At 45.7% G+C, this 17521-nt stretch overlaps 1 protein-coding gene and 1 long non-coding RNA gene across 8 annotated transcripts in view; one reads left to right on the plus strand and one right to left on the minus strand.

Moving 5' to 3' along the window:
• Positions 1 to 15450, minus strand: part of LOC110341102 — a 47749-nt gene extending 32299 nt beyond the window's left edge. For 2 of the 5 annotated variants that reach the window (XR_002382994.2, XR_005873982.1), the window contains exons 1-2: positions 15149 to 15340; positions 4919 to 5073 (exon numbers count right to left, since the gene is read on the minus strand). This is a non-coding gene — a long non-coding RNA (uncharacterized LOC110341102). Of the gene's footprint in view, positions 1 to 4918; positions 5074 to 13605; positions 13750 to 15148; positions 15341 to 15364 lie in introns of those variants that run through there. The other 3 variants (XR_005873985.1, XR_005873983.1, XR_005873984.1) reach the window with 3 other exon arrangements.
• Positions 15451 to 15529: 79 nt separating this feature from the next.
• Positions 15530 to 17521, plus strand: part of Qsox1 (quiescin sulfhydryl oxidase 1) — a 35651-nt gene continuing 33659 nt past the window's right edge. For 2 of the 3 annotated variants that reach the window (XM_040738215.1, XM_040738216.1), the window contains exon 1: positions 15530 to 15901. In XM_040738215.1, coding sequence (XP_040594149.1) covers positions 15628 to 15901 — 274 coding nt within the window. In that variant the 5' untranslated portion in view covers positions 15530 to 15627. The remainder of the gene's footprint in view (positions 15902 to 17521) is intronic. The other variant, XM_040738217.1, reaches the window with a different exon arrangement.

Genomic DNA, 17521 nt, shown 5'->3' on the forward strand with positions numbered 1-17521 from the left:
GGTCTAAAGATGTTGATGCCACAAGTTCCTTATTATGAAACTGAGCTTGTTAATTGATCTGTCTGTGTCTTGCTTTCTTCATGTGTAAAATTGAGATAATTAGAGTCAGGAGGAACAGAGGAATAAGTGAGCTTATTCACCATGGGTAAAGTACCTAGAACAGTACCTGGCAAACAATAAGTGTTATATAAATACCAGCAATTAAGTGTGATTATTTCTTGGGATTAGTCAGGCATCCTCCAGTTGTTAATAGGCTGTGTGCTGAAAAACACTTCCTGACTGGTGACAGGCAGAGCTATTCCTACAGGCTTGGAGAATTCTGTCCTTGGGCCAGAGTGTGTAATAAGAATGGAGACTATGGGAGGGGTAAGGGGCGGGGGTACGAGGGAAGAGGAGGAAGAGAGTGAGATATTTGCTGCCAAACATTTATAAAGTTCACTGGGCTGATATTTTCTTGTCTCTATCATCTATCCCATTTTTAGGTAGGGTCCTGCTATGTGGCTCATCCTAGCCTTGAACTCATGAGCCTTCTGCCTCAAGCCTTCCCAGGCATGAGGCACTACACTTCGCTGGGTGGACCTTTTCTAGACCTTTGGTAATGAGAGTGCTAGAGAGACAAGGCCTATCTTCTTCCATCTCCCCTCACCAGGCAGGGGAGGAAGGTAGTTGGTAAGTGAAGAAATAATATAGCAACAGAGACAAGCGGAGCAAGGAAATGTAACTGAATGACTAGTGGGGAGAGGTTGGGGACAGGTGGAGAACGACTTTCAGTAGGATGATCAAGGAACAGCACTCTGAGGAGGTGACATTAAATATGGAAGAAAAAAGGATGCTCCAGGAAAAAATAAGCTCTTGAAAGGGCCCTAAGGTGGCGTGTGCTTGACACGAGGAACAGAAGGCCAATGTGGGATGAAAGTAGTTAACAAGAGAAGAGTGACTGGAAGACAGAGACCAAATCAAACCTGTCAAAATCTTGTATGGCTACCATTTGGGAATCTTGTTCAAGTTCAAGGTTTGATTGAGTGGATCAGAGCCTGGGGTCCTGAATTCTTGACACATGTCAAAGTAAGGACAGCACTACTAGTTTGGACATGTTAAGATCAGAGTAACAAAAATATGTGATAATATCAGATATGTGAACCTTGACCTTGGTGTAGTTAGGGCTAAAAGTATAAATTTAGGAACACATGTCTGAATGATTTTTCCTCCCAGCATTGGGGCTTGAACTTAGGACCTTGCACATGCTAGGCAAGTACTTTACCACTGTGCCAGACCTCTCCTTTTTTTCTTTGACATAGGATCTCACTAGGTTTCCTAGGCTGGCCTTAACTTGTAATTCTTTTTCCACAGCTCTCCAAGTAGCTGAGATTAAGGTACTATGAGACTTGGCTTGTGGATGGTATTTTCAAAGTATAGAACTGGGTGGGGCTGTTTGAGGAGAAAGTGGAGAGGATACAGAAGTGGTCTGGAGGCTGAGGCCACCACCCTAACAAGCAGTGTCAGTGGTGTAGTGAGGTCAGAAGGCAGATTACAGACACAAGGGCAAGAAAGTAGACAGTTAGTGAAGATGACTCTGATGTTGTGAGGGAAGGATGGACATGGGACAGTCCCTGGAAGAGGTGAGAAGTTCAGCCAGGAATTCTGCTTTTCTGGTTGGAGACAGCATGTTTGTTTGCTGAAAGAGTTGCTCTTGTGGGGCATAGGATCAGGATCAGGTGTAAAGTCCTTGAGAGACCGGGGCCTGGGAGGCAGCCAGCACACACTCAGAGGGGTAGATACTGAGATGAAGGTGCTGGGTGAAAACAAGATACAAGCACAAGACAGGCTGAAGTATGATGGGGGAGGAAAGTTCCCAGGCAGTGACCTCTGTTCTGATACCTTGTGTCAGATACAGGCATGAAAGAGAAGAGAAGGTCACAGTGGTTTATTCTAGAGCATGAGAAGCAGCCTGGTGACAGCACCAAGTTGCAGGAAGTGGCATTTGCTGTCTCTCACTACTCCCCATGGCTGGGACTGGACCTGGTTCTGGTCATTAGGTATATGACCCAGTGCAACTTTCTTAGCCTCCTGGAACCTCAGTTTCTTCAGCTTTACCATTTCAATCAGGATCTACCAAAGAGCATGTGTGTCAAGGTGCCTCTTGAACTGTCAAGCGCTGTCCCTGTGGAAGCCATGGCTCTTTCTGTCCTCTAACACTTGACCAAGAAAGGTAGAGTGCCCCCAGAAGGCTGGGGTGAGTGTAGGGACAGGGCCTCTGTGACCACTAGCAGATTCCACACTGGATTCCACACCCTTCCAAGCCATGGGTGGTACCTTCCATCTCCATGCCGTCCCCACAAGGCTTGAGAGATACTCTCCCAACTCCAGGAGCAAAGGCAACAAACTTATGATCACACAAGGGAGGGGAAACACAGCGCCTACCCCTGTCTTTCTCCTGCTGAATGTCAGGAGTTACCTTACAAGTGGCATAAGTCTCTCCATTCAGGGCCTGGTGGGTTGAGCCTTACTGTGCGGGTGGTTCCAGAAAGAACTGCCTTACACCACTTAGGTAAATATGTTTCACTGTAATCAAACAGAGGTGGGAATTTCCCTTTGGAAAACATGAATCAAAGACCTTGAGGGCAAGACACAGGTCACTGAAGAGCTGGGCAGTAACTTGTTTTTTCCTGCCATTCAACTCTGTCTCTTCCTGTCGGCCCACCTGCTTCTAGGAAGAGGGCAGGGAAAGTGATTACTGAGTGGTTGCTTGTCAGGAGTGACAAATTTTCAGGTTTAATGGTATCAGAGGCTGTTCCATGATTAAGCCCTGACAATCACAAGTCAATTCTGCTTGAAGCCATGTTGAGTTTAGCATTTGGTCCTGATCAGAGGACAGAAGGACCAAGGAAAACAATGGCTACTACATTTTCGCATCCCCCAATGGGGTGCAAGAGACATGAGGGAGATGAAAGAGAGACAGACAGACTCCTTTAAGTCAGAGAAACATCCAGAAGACAGTTCTGAAGGCTAGGGAGTGAGGCAGACCCCCTTAGGCTCCTCTCCAGACACTTCTGTTATTTATCCATTGGTTTATTTCATGCAGGTAGGCTGCTTATGAGGCAACCTGATGGACTCACTAGGTTCAGTGCCAAGTTCCCAAAGGGAACTTGAGGATAGATGACCCTGACCCAGAACCTTTTCCTCTGGAATAAGTATTTCCGTGGCAATTTTCATAATGAAATGAGGAGTTGAGGCACTGAGAGTACTTCTTTATATTTACAGTATCCCTGGGAGTGGGCATCAGGGTTCTTTTAAAATAACAGTTGGGGCTTGGGGTGTTGCTCATGATAGAGGGCTTGCCTAGCATGTGTGAGACCCTGGCCACACTCCCTCTTCCCTCCTCTCTCTCCCATACTCTCCCTCTCTATATTCCTGCTTCTCTTATGACCAGGTCCAGTCTACTGGCCATATTCATTCGACTACTTACTCTTTGTTCTGGACTCTTCCAGATGCCTCTGACTGTTCCTTCTCTCATATCTATATTAAAAACTGCCTCCTTAATTATATCATGCCATCAGTTTATACACGTGGTGCCAAAACCTGGGAGGGGCATAAATGGACCCCTTTCCAAGGGGCCTGGCCTCTTCTAAACAAACCAAGACATTTCCCTGCACCCAAATGATGCCAGCTTGCTGAGAATGAAAACTCAGAAGTCAGACGTGATGATAATCATGTCCAGCTCAACACACCAAAGGGTGACCTTCAATTGGAGAATTGCCTCCATCAGGTTAGCCAGTAGGCATGTCTGCAGGGCATTTTCTTGATTGCTAATTAATGTAGGAGAGCCCAGCCCTCTGTAGAAGGTACCAGGTGGGCCTGGATTCTATAAGAAAGGCAGCTAGCAAAGAATGAGGGAGTCACTAAGCAGTACTGAAATCCTGCATTGGCTTCCCTTGATGATGGACTGTAACCTATGAGCTGAAATAAAAGCTTTTCTCCCTCTAAGTTTGTTTTATCACAATACCAAAGAAGCAAACTAGAGCACTAGGCACAATGGCATGTGTTTGCAATTCCCAAGTGCTTGGGAGGTTGAGATTGGGATTATAATTTTGAGTCTAGCCTGGGCTACATAATGAACACTTGTCCACCACCAACTTTCATGAGTGAAAAGACAGGGAATCACAAAGGGAAAACAAATCATTTTTTACAATTAATGGAAATTCTAGAACTAAATATTATATTGTCATAATAACATTAAAAATATAATATCAGTCAGGCACATTGGCTCATGCCTTTAATCCCAGCACTCAGGAGGCAGAGGCAGGCAGATCTCTGTGAGTTTTATGTCAGCCTGATCTACAAAGCGATTTCAAGGACAGCCAGGGTTGTTACACAGAGAAAACCTGTCTCAAAAAACAAAATTATAATATCTGAAACATATTAGTTATGAAATGGGCATACTAGACTGGAGATAACTGAGGAAAATTCCATGCATCTGAAGATGGATGGATAGAAATTAATCTAAGAACAAACATGAAAACAAAAGAAACAAGCAGAAAAGAGTTTCAAAGATCTGGAAGGGGATGCAAGGGATGTGAGGGGAGACAGAAGGGGATGTGAAGGATGGGGTGGGGGGCTGGGCAACATTCTTCCAAACACAAGGTCCCAATGACAACCCGGAATTCAGTTCTACCAATGTTCAGCCCGAGAGAACCAGGGAACTTACTCAGGTTACTGACAGAGCAATATGTGAGAACTCACAGGCACATAGGAGATCTTAAAGCAGCCATCCTGGAAAATGTGCACCCAGCATAGATGGCTCCGCCCCAGGGCTGTGGGCTGTGGCTAGAGGGAGACTCCTCCCCTATCCCTACCTAACCTATCCCCTAGCCCCTCCCAGAGTCCTAGAGATCACATACATTAAGGAAGAACTACTTACACCTGGTTGGCAGGGGCAGCTGGATACTCAGGAATAGGTCCCATGATTCTTCCCCTTCTTTCTAAGAGAGAAGTCGTCAACAGTCCCAGCTGTGACAGTTTATGATCAGGCCCAGCTGAACTGAAGATGGCAGTAGCTTGGCTCAGATGATAGTCCTATAAATAACACACTTGTAATTAGAATAAAAGGAGAGATGAAGATAAAAATTGAGCAATAGGGCTTCCTAACAATGATGGAAGACACACGTTTTTGGCACTAGGGCCTGGATTCATGGAATTTCACATCCTAGGCAAAAGTTCTAACCAGTGAATTGTCTGAGGTAGAATAAATATGAAGAAAACCACTTCTGAGCACATCACAGTCAAACTGTTTTGCCTTTTAAGGCCAAAGCCCACAAAGCAAAACAAGCAATTATACACAAAGGATAAGCTAAGGATGTCAGTGTGGTATGAATGACTGCTAACTTCTCATCCATAGCCACAAAAATGTCTTTAAAATACTGAAAAAATTAACTGTCAATTTTGTAGCTCATGAAAATACGCTTCAAAAATGAATGCAAATAGGGTTGGTGGGATGGCTCAGCAGGGAAAAGTGCATTGTCACCAAGGCGGGTGACATAAGAGTGATCCCCAGGCCCTACATGGTGAAAGCAGAGAACTCACGCCTGTAAGTTGTCCTTTGACCTCCACACTTGCCCATGCCTACCACTCACAAAATAAGTAAATACGTGTAGTAAAAATGAGGGCAAATAAGGATAATTTTAGGAAAACATTATTGTGTTTCTTTTTGTTTTGTTATGTATAGCCCTGGCTGTCTTGGAACTCACTTATGAAGACCAGGCTGGCCTTAAACTACTTGCCTCTGTCTCCCAAGTGCTGGGATTAAAGGCGTGCCCCACCACCAGCACCCAGCTAGTGTAAGTTTCTTGAATGGCTAAGGTCTTGTTCACACTAAAAGAAACTTTGGGCAAACTGACACTCAAATTGTCAGAAAGGATGAAGGCAGTAGAAATAGTTACTACCTAGACAAACATGGTGTGTTCATTTATTTGTTTGTTTGTTTAGTTTTGGGTTTTTCAAAACAGGGTTTCTCTGTGTAGCTCTGGCTATACTGGAACTCATTCTGTTAGACCAGGTTAGACTCGAACTCAGAGATCCACTTGCTTCTGCCTCCCAAGTGTTGAGATTAAAGGCATATGCCACCACCACCTAGTGAAAGCATTTATTTTTTCTTAATTTTGTAAAAGCCTATGTGACTACTTGAATAAAAATGGTTAACATTTTTGTGGGTTTTATAATATAGACAAGAAAAACTGATAAATCGAGCAACTATACAGCAGAAGAGGCAAACTTGTTCTGCGAGGGGCAAAGAGCAATGAATGGCTTGAATTCAAGGGCCACTCTGCCACTGATGGGGCAAAAGCAGCCATGAGCAAAACATTTGTGAATGGGCATAGTTGTGTTTCAGTGAAACCTTCTGTGCTGTAAAGGACAGAGGCAGTGTTGCTGCAGATGGAGTCATATTGTCTCTGTGCATTGTGGGAAGCACACTCCTAACTATGAGCAAACTGAAATATTAGTTCCTCTGAAAAGTATCATTACAGACATCTGACAGATAATTCTCTGTGAGGGAAGGGATACATCTACTCACTAAATGCTACTATCTTCTGGCTCTCAGCCAAAAGTATTTCCAAACATCACCAACTGTACCTTGCCACCACATTAAGATCCAATGCTTTAAGCAGTCACTAGAAAAATCACAAGAGGCCTGGCAAGTGTCTCACACTTTAATCGAAGCACTCAGGAGGCAGAGACAAGTTGAGTCTGAGGTGGGATTCCAGGCCAGCCTAGGCTACATAGTGGAACCCTGTCTCAAAACAAAAATGAAAGGAGAGGTATAATTCATTAAAATGGAATTCTAGAAAACATTTGCATAATGCAAAGGAAAACTGAAAAAAGAAATGAATAAACAGGAGGAAGAAAAAAGTAAATAATAAAGTGATAAGTACAAACCTATACCACTATTACAATGAGTGTTTAAGGACTAAACACTGCTATTTAAAGAAGCATTCTCACACACAAAGCAGAATGAGAACGAATGAGGCCACCATATGCAGCTCATGATCTACTCACACTTCACCCTCTCCACGATACTCCTTTCATATTTCTTCATTGATCCCTGCAGCCTTTTAATGGTGGCCATCACCTGCTTTGGCCTGCACAGTACCTGATCTTTGTCATTGATAACCATTTTCACTTTTCTTTGGCAAACTGTCCTTCTTTAAGTAACCATGTGGGTCGGGGCTGTCAATTACAAGTGCTATTGCCCAGGGAAACAGACACATTGTCTGGAGTGAGCCAACTGTGACTCCCTGTGTTCCTGACTAATGTGATTGATCGAGACACAGCCCAGGGCTGGCCAGAGTTTTCCCACAGTATATTTCTAAACCAGGTTAGGAGAGAAATTCTGTTTTTTTCTCCCGATCTTAGCTGAAAGCATCCAAACTTCAGTTCTAACCTTTGGAAGCAGCCAGACTTACTGAGAGGCTCAGACCTGATGCCCCAAGTTTTCACATCAGTCTTGAAATTCTCTTTCTTCTAGAGCTACCTAACACACTGGCTTCAGATCATAGCTCTGGACCAAGTATCTATCAAAGCATTACTTAGAAACTAAGCTAAATTGTAGTCAATTTTAAGGGCTTAGCTAAAACTCTAAAGGCCACGGCCAGGAAATAAAGACCCTAAGTCTAGAAAACAGTCATGATAGAATCTTTCAGCTAGTCTCCACAAGCTATCTTGAAATTGCTTCATTCTAACCCTGAAGATGAGGCAAAAGCTTGTAGCAATCCATCCTGGGTCCCTTCCTTCCTTCCTATGAGCCCAAGACTGCATGAACAGCAGCTTTCTTCAATTAACGGAGCTGGGCGGTGGTGGTGCACGTCTTTAATCCCAGCACTCAGGAGGCAGAGGCAGGCGGATCTCTGTGAGTTTGAGGTCAGCCTGGTCTACAGAGTGAGTTCCAGGACAACCTCCAAAACAATACAGAGAAACCCTGCCTCGAAAAACTATATATATAGTCAAAACACATTTTACAAAACTCTCAGAGAATTTATAAAAAAAATACTCACTTTAAAATTAAGATGTAAAAAATCAAATTACTTCAAATTGTACAATCACAAACAAAATCTTATCAGACTTGAAATATGTAATATATCAGACAAATAGGGGGCCAGCAAGTTGGCTCAGTGGGTAAAGGTGATTGCTGCCAAGTCTGATGGCCTGAGTTTGATCCCCAGGACCTACCTGATAGAAGGAGAGAACCAACTCCTGCAAGTTGTCTTTTGGTATAAAAATTGCCAAAACGAAACAAACAAACAAACAAGGGAGCCAAGTGCAGTGTGACACAAGTTCAGGGCTAGTTTGAATAACTCAAGTCATCAACTTAAAAATAACAAAAATGAAAAATAGGACAGGTTGCTTCTAAAAATCCATATGGAAATAAAAGAACTAGAATAAGCAAAAGAACCTGAAAGAGAGAAGGAACTAGAAGTGGGGAATGTCCATCAGGTAATATGAAAATTACTGTAGCATATCCTCAGAAGAAAGCTGTTTCCTCTACCCAGTAATTCCACCCCAAGACACACTGGCCAGGACTGAAACACAGGAGCTTACACATGCGTGTAAGCCACACCTGGCCATGCGCCCTGATCCCAGTACTTAGGAGGCTGAAGTGGGAGAATTAGAAGGCAATCTGGGCTATATGGTAAATCTGAGGCCAGCCCGGGACACATGAGGCCTTGTCTCTAAATACAAAACAAAACAGAAATTCTTGTACATGAATATTTCTAGAGCACGTTCATAACAGCCGGAAGATAGAGACAACCTAAATGTCCACTAATGGATAAATAAAAAATATATTCACTCCAAACAATATTATGTGGCTATATAAAGGATGAAATAGACCTGAAGATAACTGTGCTAAGAGGTTCCAAATTTAACAACCATATGTTCTATGATTCCATTTATCTAAAACAGTCATGTCCACTGAAACAGAAATTAGTAGTTTTCAGGGACTGAGAGGGAGGAGTTACAGAAGTGACTGCAAACAGGTATGGGGTTCTTTTGGGCACCATCAAAATGTTATGGATTAGATGGTGATGGAGGTTGCATAATTGTGTGAGTATACTAGGAAAACTAATTGTATACTTAAAAGGGATGAAATTATGACAAGTGAATTTTATTTCAGTTTCAGAAGGCTATATATTGTCATTGTCATAAGCATGACAGCACAATGGTCCAGGACCCATCAGGACGGCTTAGCGGATAAAGGCACTTGCTGAGAAAGCCTGGTGACCTGAGTTTGAGTTCCAGAACCCATGTAAAGGTGGAAGGAGAGAACTGACTCCGAAAAGTTGTCCTCTGACCTCTACACCAGCAATGGCATGAAAATCAACTCCACCCGCCACACACACACACACACACACACACACACTTACTTTTAAATAGTTCAGAAATAGATCTATACATGGCAAATTGGTTTTTTAACAAACCCGTTAAGTCCAATATGAAAAGATACTCTTTTATAGTTCCAGGACAGTCAAAGAAACCCTGTCTTGAAAACCCAAACCAAGAAAAAGAAAAGAAAGCAAAGATAGTCTTTCCAACAAATATTGCTAACACAACTGGTATTTTTATGGGACAGAAATGAACTCTGACCTCTAGATTCTTACATAAAAATTAACCTGAAATTAATCATGAGAACTGGATGTAAAAATTAAAACCATAAAACTAGTAGAAGAGAACATACATAAGAAAATATTTATGGAATTAAGGTAGACAAAAAGTTGTTCGAACACACAGAGTCTGGCAGATTAGACTTCATAGGATGTTTAAAAGACACATCTTAAGTAAGTCCACGGGCTGTTAACCAAGAGATGCTTTCAGTTTGTCAAGGACTTGCATCCAGCAATTTAGAAAGGTAGAACTTCTCTATGCAGATAATGAGACAGCCTAACTTTTAACAGGAGGAAAAAAATAATGGCACTTCACAAAGGGAAAAAAATCAAGAACAGTCATGAAAAAGATGGGCTAGAAAGAAAATTATATGATTAGATTTCCTACTGTTCAAGAATTTGTGTTTTCTAGACCCATTTCAAAGCCTGGAAAGACCCAAGTTTACCCAAGCTTAGGGATTCTGAGCTAGGCATTGCTTTCCTTATGCCCTGCACTCCTCTAACCTGCCCCTCGCCTTGGAAGCTGGTTCCTGCAGGCTATATAATTAGAGCACCCTCCCTGCTTTCTATTGGTATTTCCAATGGGAAATACTGGCCAGAGAACACAAGACTGGAGAAGAAAGGGTTGAAGTTATACTTTCCTGGAGCTTCCCCCACTCTTTCCAGCTTCCTCATTTTTCTAGTCACAATGGCATTTTGTGGTTACAATTCCAGTTGGGTAGCCTCTCTCGCTGTACTCCAGCCCTTGTTAGTTTCCCTCAGTTAGTACCATCCCTCACCCCCTCTGGTTTAGGGATTCTGAGCTGCTGCTAGTCTCTAAGTTAGTCCTCTCTGCAGGCACATGCCTCTGTAAACAGTCTTCTCGTAATACCCACCGTCAAGTGGCTGGACTACACAGCACTGGGTGTATGTAGGGAAATTTCCACAGAGGTTTAACTGAGGCTGCAAGACCACCCTGGATGTGGGGAGCACCATCCTCAGGATGGGGTCCTTGACTGAATGAATTAAAAAGTGGGAGGGAGGGGGGATGGACATTCATTTCTCTTTAGTTCCTGACTGAAGGTGAATGTGACCTCTTCCTAACGCTTCTGCTGTCATGACTGTCTCCTCTAAAACTGTGAGCTACAATAATCCCTTCCTTTCTTAGTGTTATCAGTTATTCTGTCACTGCAATAAGAAACTAATACAGTTGGTTTTGAATGTGCCTTCTCTTTCTCTGCTTCTTTTGAGAATTCTAATTGCCCCTAGCTGTAGAAAGTACAACAGTTTGGATATAGTTTGAGTATATATACCCCAATGTTTCCTGTGTTGAAATCTAATACCCACTGTGAGGTATTAAGAGGATTAAAAACATGCCTGTGTTATCAAACTACTCAGAAGGCCAAAGCAGAAGAATAAGAGTTCAAGGCCCAGATGGATTTAATGAGACAAAATAAGAGCGAGTAGCAACAATCTGACTGTGCCATTCAAAGGTGAAGCCTTTGAGAAGTGATTTGGATTAGATAAGGTCATCATAGTGGAGCCATGATTGAACTCTGGGCTTACAAGAGGGAGAAGAGTTGAGTGTGGTGGTGAATGTCTATAATCGCAACACCCAAGGGAGGGGAGGGCCAGAAGCAGGAGGCTGTCTAGACAGCCAAGGCTGAAGTCTTGAAAATTCAAGGGCTGGACTTGTGGCCCTGTAGGAGAGCACCTAAGAGCAAGGCCAAGTAATCCTCAGCAACTCGAAACCTGAGGGAAATGAGACAAGGTACACATCAGTGTGCCCTTCTCTCAGGGTATCCTGCCAGCAGGAAGGCCATCACCAGGTGTGGACCTTCAGAACCCTCAAAATAAAATACCTTTCTTTTCATTTAGAATCTACACAGCTTGCGGTATTGTGCTATTCACAAAATAAACTCACTAACACCAGAAATGTATCTGGAGGATTTAGGGGCAAGCTTAAAGGGACAAAACATGTATGTCTCTTCTGTTGCTGACACTTCCTCCTCATGCACACACCCCTCTGATTCTTTGTGCAGATGAGTAAGTAGACAGTCATCTAATGCTGTTACCGGGTGACATGTTTTACCAAACACTCCTCTGTTGCTCACCATAATTATCTGTGTCTGTGGATAAGCTACATTCCTCTCACCATCTCTCTCATTAGATCCCCAAATTCCCTCTTTAATTCCTACATAATACAGAAATGACTCATAGGCAGGAAAGTCAACACAGTCCCTTGTTAGTCTCAACTGTAAAATGGGACCATATCAATCTCACAAAGAGGACCAAATTAGAAAGTTAAAAAGAGGCCCAAATGAGTAACAGAGGCAGTGCTTTGTATGGCAGATGCCAAATGTGTATCTAATGTCTGTATCCTTAGCTGAGTCAGCTCAGCCCATTATACTAGGATGTGTAAAGAGGGAAAAGGGGGGCCTGCCTAGAATTTCTAACCCCCCTCTGCCAATTCTCAAATTGTGTCCCTAGCATCCCATCCATTCTCCACTTCTAATTAATGAGAGATTTCCTTTTCTGCCACTTTTTCATCCTAAGAAGCACAATAAGGTCAAACCGTGGCATACTGTTATTTATTGGGGGGGGTACCATGGCGAAGGAGTGGAGGTCTGTGGACAACTTGTAGGAAGTTGAGTCTCTCCTGTCACCATTCAGTGGACCAGGCATCACACTCAGGTAGGCAAGCACCTTCACCAGCTGAGTCTTGGACCTGTGGTTCCTCTCTTCTGCTAACTCCAGACCAGCAGCTCTCAAGAAGCCCCAGAGACCGCAGAAGACTTGGTGTCATCTGTGTAAGCTTTCTCTCAGATGAACAAGGGCTTCCAAGATTAAAAAATGAAACCTCAGACATAACTCCCAGTCGTAATCTTTTTGGCCTCTTTGCCAAGGACCTTTCTCTACTTTATTCAAATACTTTGTATCCTTTCCCCATGTCTGATTCTCTAAGATATGGAAACAAGACAATCTTTGTGTATTTCTCTTTCCTTTCTTTCCCAGGCACTAGGCCTGGTCTCCACATCTCTTTAAGGCCTCTGGGGAAGCTAACTACACACCTTCAATGGTAGAGTCATTGAAAGCACATTTCACTGGCACCTGACCCAACAGCTATAGTACTTTCAATCCCTGGAATCCAAAATCCTAGGAGACACCGCAAGACCAGTAGCCGCTAGGATGGATGAAGTGGGCCACAAACGCTGAGCAGGACCGAGTCCCAGGAAGAATGCCTAGCACATTGAATTGCTAAGGGTCGGAGAGGAGCTAACCTCCCAATTGGTGACGTAATTTCCTTATGAGTGTTAAATGTTAGGCAGAGAGAATATACATACTTGAAGATAGCAAAAGCCTGGAATGGTCTTACCTGAGACTGTCACAAAGTTCCCTCCCAAACATCATTCCAATCTGAGGTTCAAGTGTTTCCTCATTAAGAACTTCCTTAAGAGCTGAGAGATGGCTCAGCAATAAAGAGCTCAGGCTGCTCTCCCAGAGAGCCCAGGATCAATGGCAGCTGACAACTGTCTGTAACTCTGGTTCCAGGGGATCTGACACCTCATACAGATATACATGTAGGCAAAACACCGATGCACATTTAAAAAAAAGTAAATTAAGAAAAAACAACAAGAATTTTGTTAAAATTGGGTCACCCCAAGCCTAAGCCTGGGGCTGTCTTCTTTCAGCCACCTCATTTCCCAGGAAACCCATGCACATCAGGGGTGGGATGGTCTAAAGCAGGAGCTCCAGGACAGCCAGGACTACATAATAGAGTCCCTGTCGCAACGAAACAAAACAAAAGAGAACCCTGTGTGTCACTCAGACCTGCTTCTTACTGACTTAGAAAATTATGATTTGCATACTGAGACCCTAAAGCGTCACCTTTATAGCAACAGGCTAGTAGTGGGCGCATGTTCGGGGAGTGTATGAAGTTCAGATATACAAAGAAGGCTGTTACAACTGTACTCACAATGGAACACAGCAGAGCACAAACAGCGAATAGAAGGCCAGGAACCAGTTACCCTCAAAGCCAACACATTCCAGCGGACATCTTGGGGGAGTTTAAGAACTCCGGAGAAAGAAATCGGCCTTCCAGATTATTATGAAGATATAACTGTCTAGATAAAAGGGCAGGGACACTATATAACAGTTTGGTTGTTTTGTTTTTTGAGACACTGTGTAGCCCATGTTGACCTGGCACTCATATTGTTCCCCCTAACCTGCAGAATAGCTAGGACCACAGGCATGCCTCACTCAGTAGGTTGACATTTTTAAGTATACAAACCTATATGTGGCCTTCAGTGGTATTATTGGCTCAGTCCCTGCAAATACCACAATGTACCTATCCCTGACCGCTGCATAGAAGAGCACCACCTTTGTCACTCGATTGTAACCCAGTTTCCCCTTAGTATTTGTCATCGGGCAATCTACATTTACTTGTGTGTCATCCTTTAGACCCAATGCAAGTTCCACACCCCTCAGTTTTTTATCGCTTTATTCTTAATATCTGGTGCATGACTGCTACCAAGACACCACTCAGTTTCTGTTGAAGAAAATGAGTAACCAATCTCAAGAGCTCCCTAAGGGGTCACGGGGAGGGTCTCTCTCTCTCTCTCTCTCTCTCTCTCTCTCCCTCCCTCCCTCCCCCCCCTCTCTCTCTCTCTCTCTCTCTCTCTCTCTCTCTCTCTCTCTCTCTCTCTCTCTCTCTCTCCCTCCCTCCCTCCCTCCCTCCCTCCCTCCCTCCCCCTCTCTCTCTCTCTCTCTCTCTCTCTCTCTCTCTCTCTCTCTCTCTCTCTCTCTCCCTCCCTCCCTCCCTCCTCTCTCGCTCTCTCCTCCCTCCCCTCCCTCCCTCCTCTCCCTCCCTCCCTCTCTCCCTCCTCCCTCCCTCCTCCTCTCTCTCTCTCCTCCTCTCTCTCTCTCTCTCCTCTCCCTCCCTCCCTCCTCCCTCCCTCCCTCTCTCTCTCTCTCTCTCTCTCTCTCTCTCTCTCTCTCTCTCCCTCCCTCCCTCCCTCCCCCCCTCCCTCCCTCCCCCTCTCTCTCTCTCTCTCTCTCTCTCTCTCTCTCTCTCTCTCACACACACACACACACACACACGTGGGTGGGACAATCCTCTGATAACTTCATGGTATCTCACAAGACACCTGAGGAACAAAAGGTGACAGCAGAAACCCCATGATCACCTTCATACTTGTGAACTTAAGGTTAGTTGATCAGAGTATTTGAGAGAAACATAGAGGTGTGGGACTGTCTGAATAGGTTTCAGGGAGGTGCAGGGTCTGGGTTGTGGGGAGTCGCCCCCTGGTGGAATCCACCCAACAACCTCGAAGGTGGTGGGATGTGAAAGCTAAAGAAAACTTTGCTTCCACGGCAAAGTTCCCAGCCGACTGTGGGGAGGGGAACCTCGTCCGTGGGTAGGAAGACCTCAAGCACTAGCTCCCTAGACTGAATGGCCACTGGCCTCCCGAGGCGTGCGTACTTCTGGCTCCTGAGGGCCTTGACAATCAGTCTCCTACCTCGTGGCTCTTTTCTCCCACCTACTTCGAATTCCCACTGTCAAAACTGCATGAGGGAGCCCCCTGGAACTTTCCAGGAACAAGATAAACCAGTAACGACCATTCCAACGGACTCAGCTTCCTTCGGATACGGGGGCCGAGAGTAGCCAAACGCCGCCCCGGCCCCCGCAGCGACCCCGAGCCGCGACCTGAGGCTCCCCGCACCCGTTTGCGGACCTGGCTCCGCGGCCTAGATCGCTGGGGGCGGGGCGGGGCGGGACCGGCCGGCGCCGACCTCCACGGGGACCCGCGCTGGTGGCAGCTCACCCGCCGCCTCTCGGGAGCCCGCGGCCGGCAGGGGCGGTCCCGGAGGCGGCGCCGGCCTCGGGGCGGAGCCTCGTAGCTCCTCCCCCTCGCGGGCGGAGACCGGGGGATCGCGGAGGCCTCCCGGTACCGACTGGTCACAAACTTGGGCGCCGTGGACGTTCCAGCCGCCTAGGATGAGGAGGTGCGGCCGCCACTCGGGGTCGCCGTCGCAGATGCTTCTGCTGCTGCTCCCGCCGCTGCTGCTGCTCGCGGTGCCCGGCGCTGGCGCGGCCCAACTCTCGGTTCTCTACTCGTCCGCAGACCCGCTGACGCTGCTGGATGCGAACACTGTGCGCTCGGCTGTGCTGGGCTCCAGTAGCGCCTGGGTGGTGGAATTCTTCGCCTCCTGGTGTGGCCACTGCATCGCCTTCGCCCCGATGTGGAAGGAGCTAGCCAACGACGTGCAGGGTGAGAAGTGGAGGCCTCCCCCGGCCCACCCGGGCAGGTCTTGACAGCTGTCCCGCTAGCCAGTCCCCTCCCCTCGCTGCTTCCTTGGCCCATCGCAGTCCCTCCCCTCCCCCATTTCATAGTTCTCCTGGGCCCCCGCATTCCCCAGTCCTCTGTTCTTGGCTTGTCCTCTGTCAAGCGTGTCTCTAAACTGAGAGGGGTTTCCTTGTTCCCTGTGCTCTTCCCTGGGGCTTTCTCCAGTCCAACTCTGTGGCAGCACTCTTCCTTGTCTAGGGACCTCTTCTTGCCAACTCCCCTAGCTGTCGTGGTGGAACAGCGATGGGGAGAAAAGAGAGTTGACATTCACTCCGCCGCCGCCACCACCTTTCTCCACCCCTATGGCTAGTTACATAGTTGGCACACACATAGCCTTTCTCATTCCTGTCTTTGAGTTGGATGCTTTCTTGTTTGCCTATTTCTAATCCAGGTGACTGCCTCTAGCTCCTTAGCTTCCTGTCCACATCCTTATCTCTCTTCCCCTTGGGTCTGGGCTCACTTAGACCTTAACCTTTAACCCCACAAAACCAAACTAAACGTAGCCCTGTGGTATGTAGTTGGCCCTTGCTCCGTGTTCCAGTCACTGTTCTGGACATTAAGACCACGTTTCTTTGATTCTAAATTGCCAATTGTGGGGCCCACTATTCAGTTAATTACAGCCTAAGGGGCAGCAGCAGGATAAGAAAACCACAAAATGGGTAGAGATTTTTAAGGTGTGCTGTGTTGTAGCAATTTTAAAATATTTAAAAACTTAAGACTTAGAGCTGGGGGGACCTGGTAATAATGGTTATATATGCTGAGTGCTTAACTAGGAAACCCTGTACTGCAGATGGGACAGTTTCCTCTCTGCAGCTTAAAGGCCTCTGCTGTAGCAGACATCTTCCTAACCCAAGCCACGGGTGTCTGGGGGAAAGGGGGCAGGAGTGGCACAGTGATGAGCACTGGTTTCTGCTTTCCCTGCTTCTCTGTGGAGTGTCCCCTAGTTTGTGGTGCCAGGCAGGGCACCAGCCACGCTCTTAACCTGAAGTAATCATTGGATGAGAGTTGCAAGTATCTTAGGGAATAGGCATTTCTAGAGCTGGGAAAACTAGAACTTCAGTCTCCCTTCTGTGATGGTTCTTGATAAGCTCAGCTGTGTGCAAATAGTGCTTTTGCCCATCCATGATAATTTTCAGACTTAGTCTCCCCCTCTCCTAAGCAGCTGGCAAAGCGGTCACTGAAGTGGTCACATGAAACGGTGTATAATTTTCAAAACTAATTTTTAACAGCACTTACAAGCTTCGCCCCCCCTCCAATTTATATTTACCTGCATGCCTCTCTGGTCCCATCATGCACAAGAGCAGTTCTTAACACTATCTTAATGATGTCAACACATCTGGTCAAGGTAGGAGGGAGAAAGAAAGCAGACTATGGGACTGAAACAGTGAGGGGAGTTTATATCAGGACAACATGGGCCCAAACACCATAAAACTCCCCAATTGGTTTCTAAGGTGAGTCTGTAAGAGGTCTCTAATGGCAGTATATAGACTCATTCTAGAAGATTCTGGGATTGTAAGCGTGCTGAAGGGAAAGATTAGCTTCCAG

This window comes from Mesocricetus auratus, unplaced genomic scaffold (genome assembly GCF_017639785.1).
Source record: "Mesocricetus auratus isolate SY011 unplaced genomic scaffold, BCM_Maur_2.0 Super-Scaffold_100676, whole genome shotgun sequence".
Lineage (NCBI taxonomy): Eukaryota > Metazoa > Chordata > Mammalia > Rodentia > Cricetidae > Mesocricetus > Mesocricetus auratus.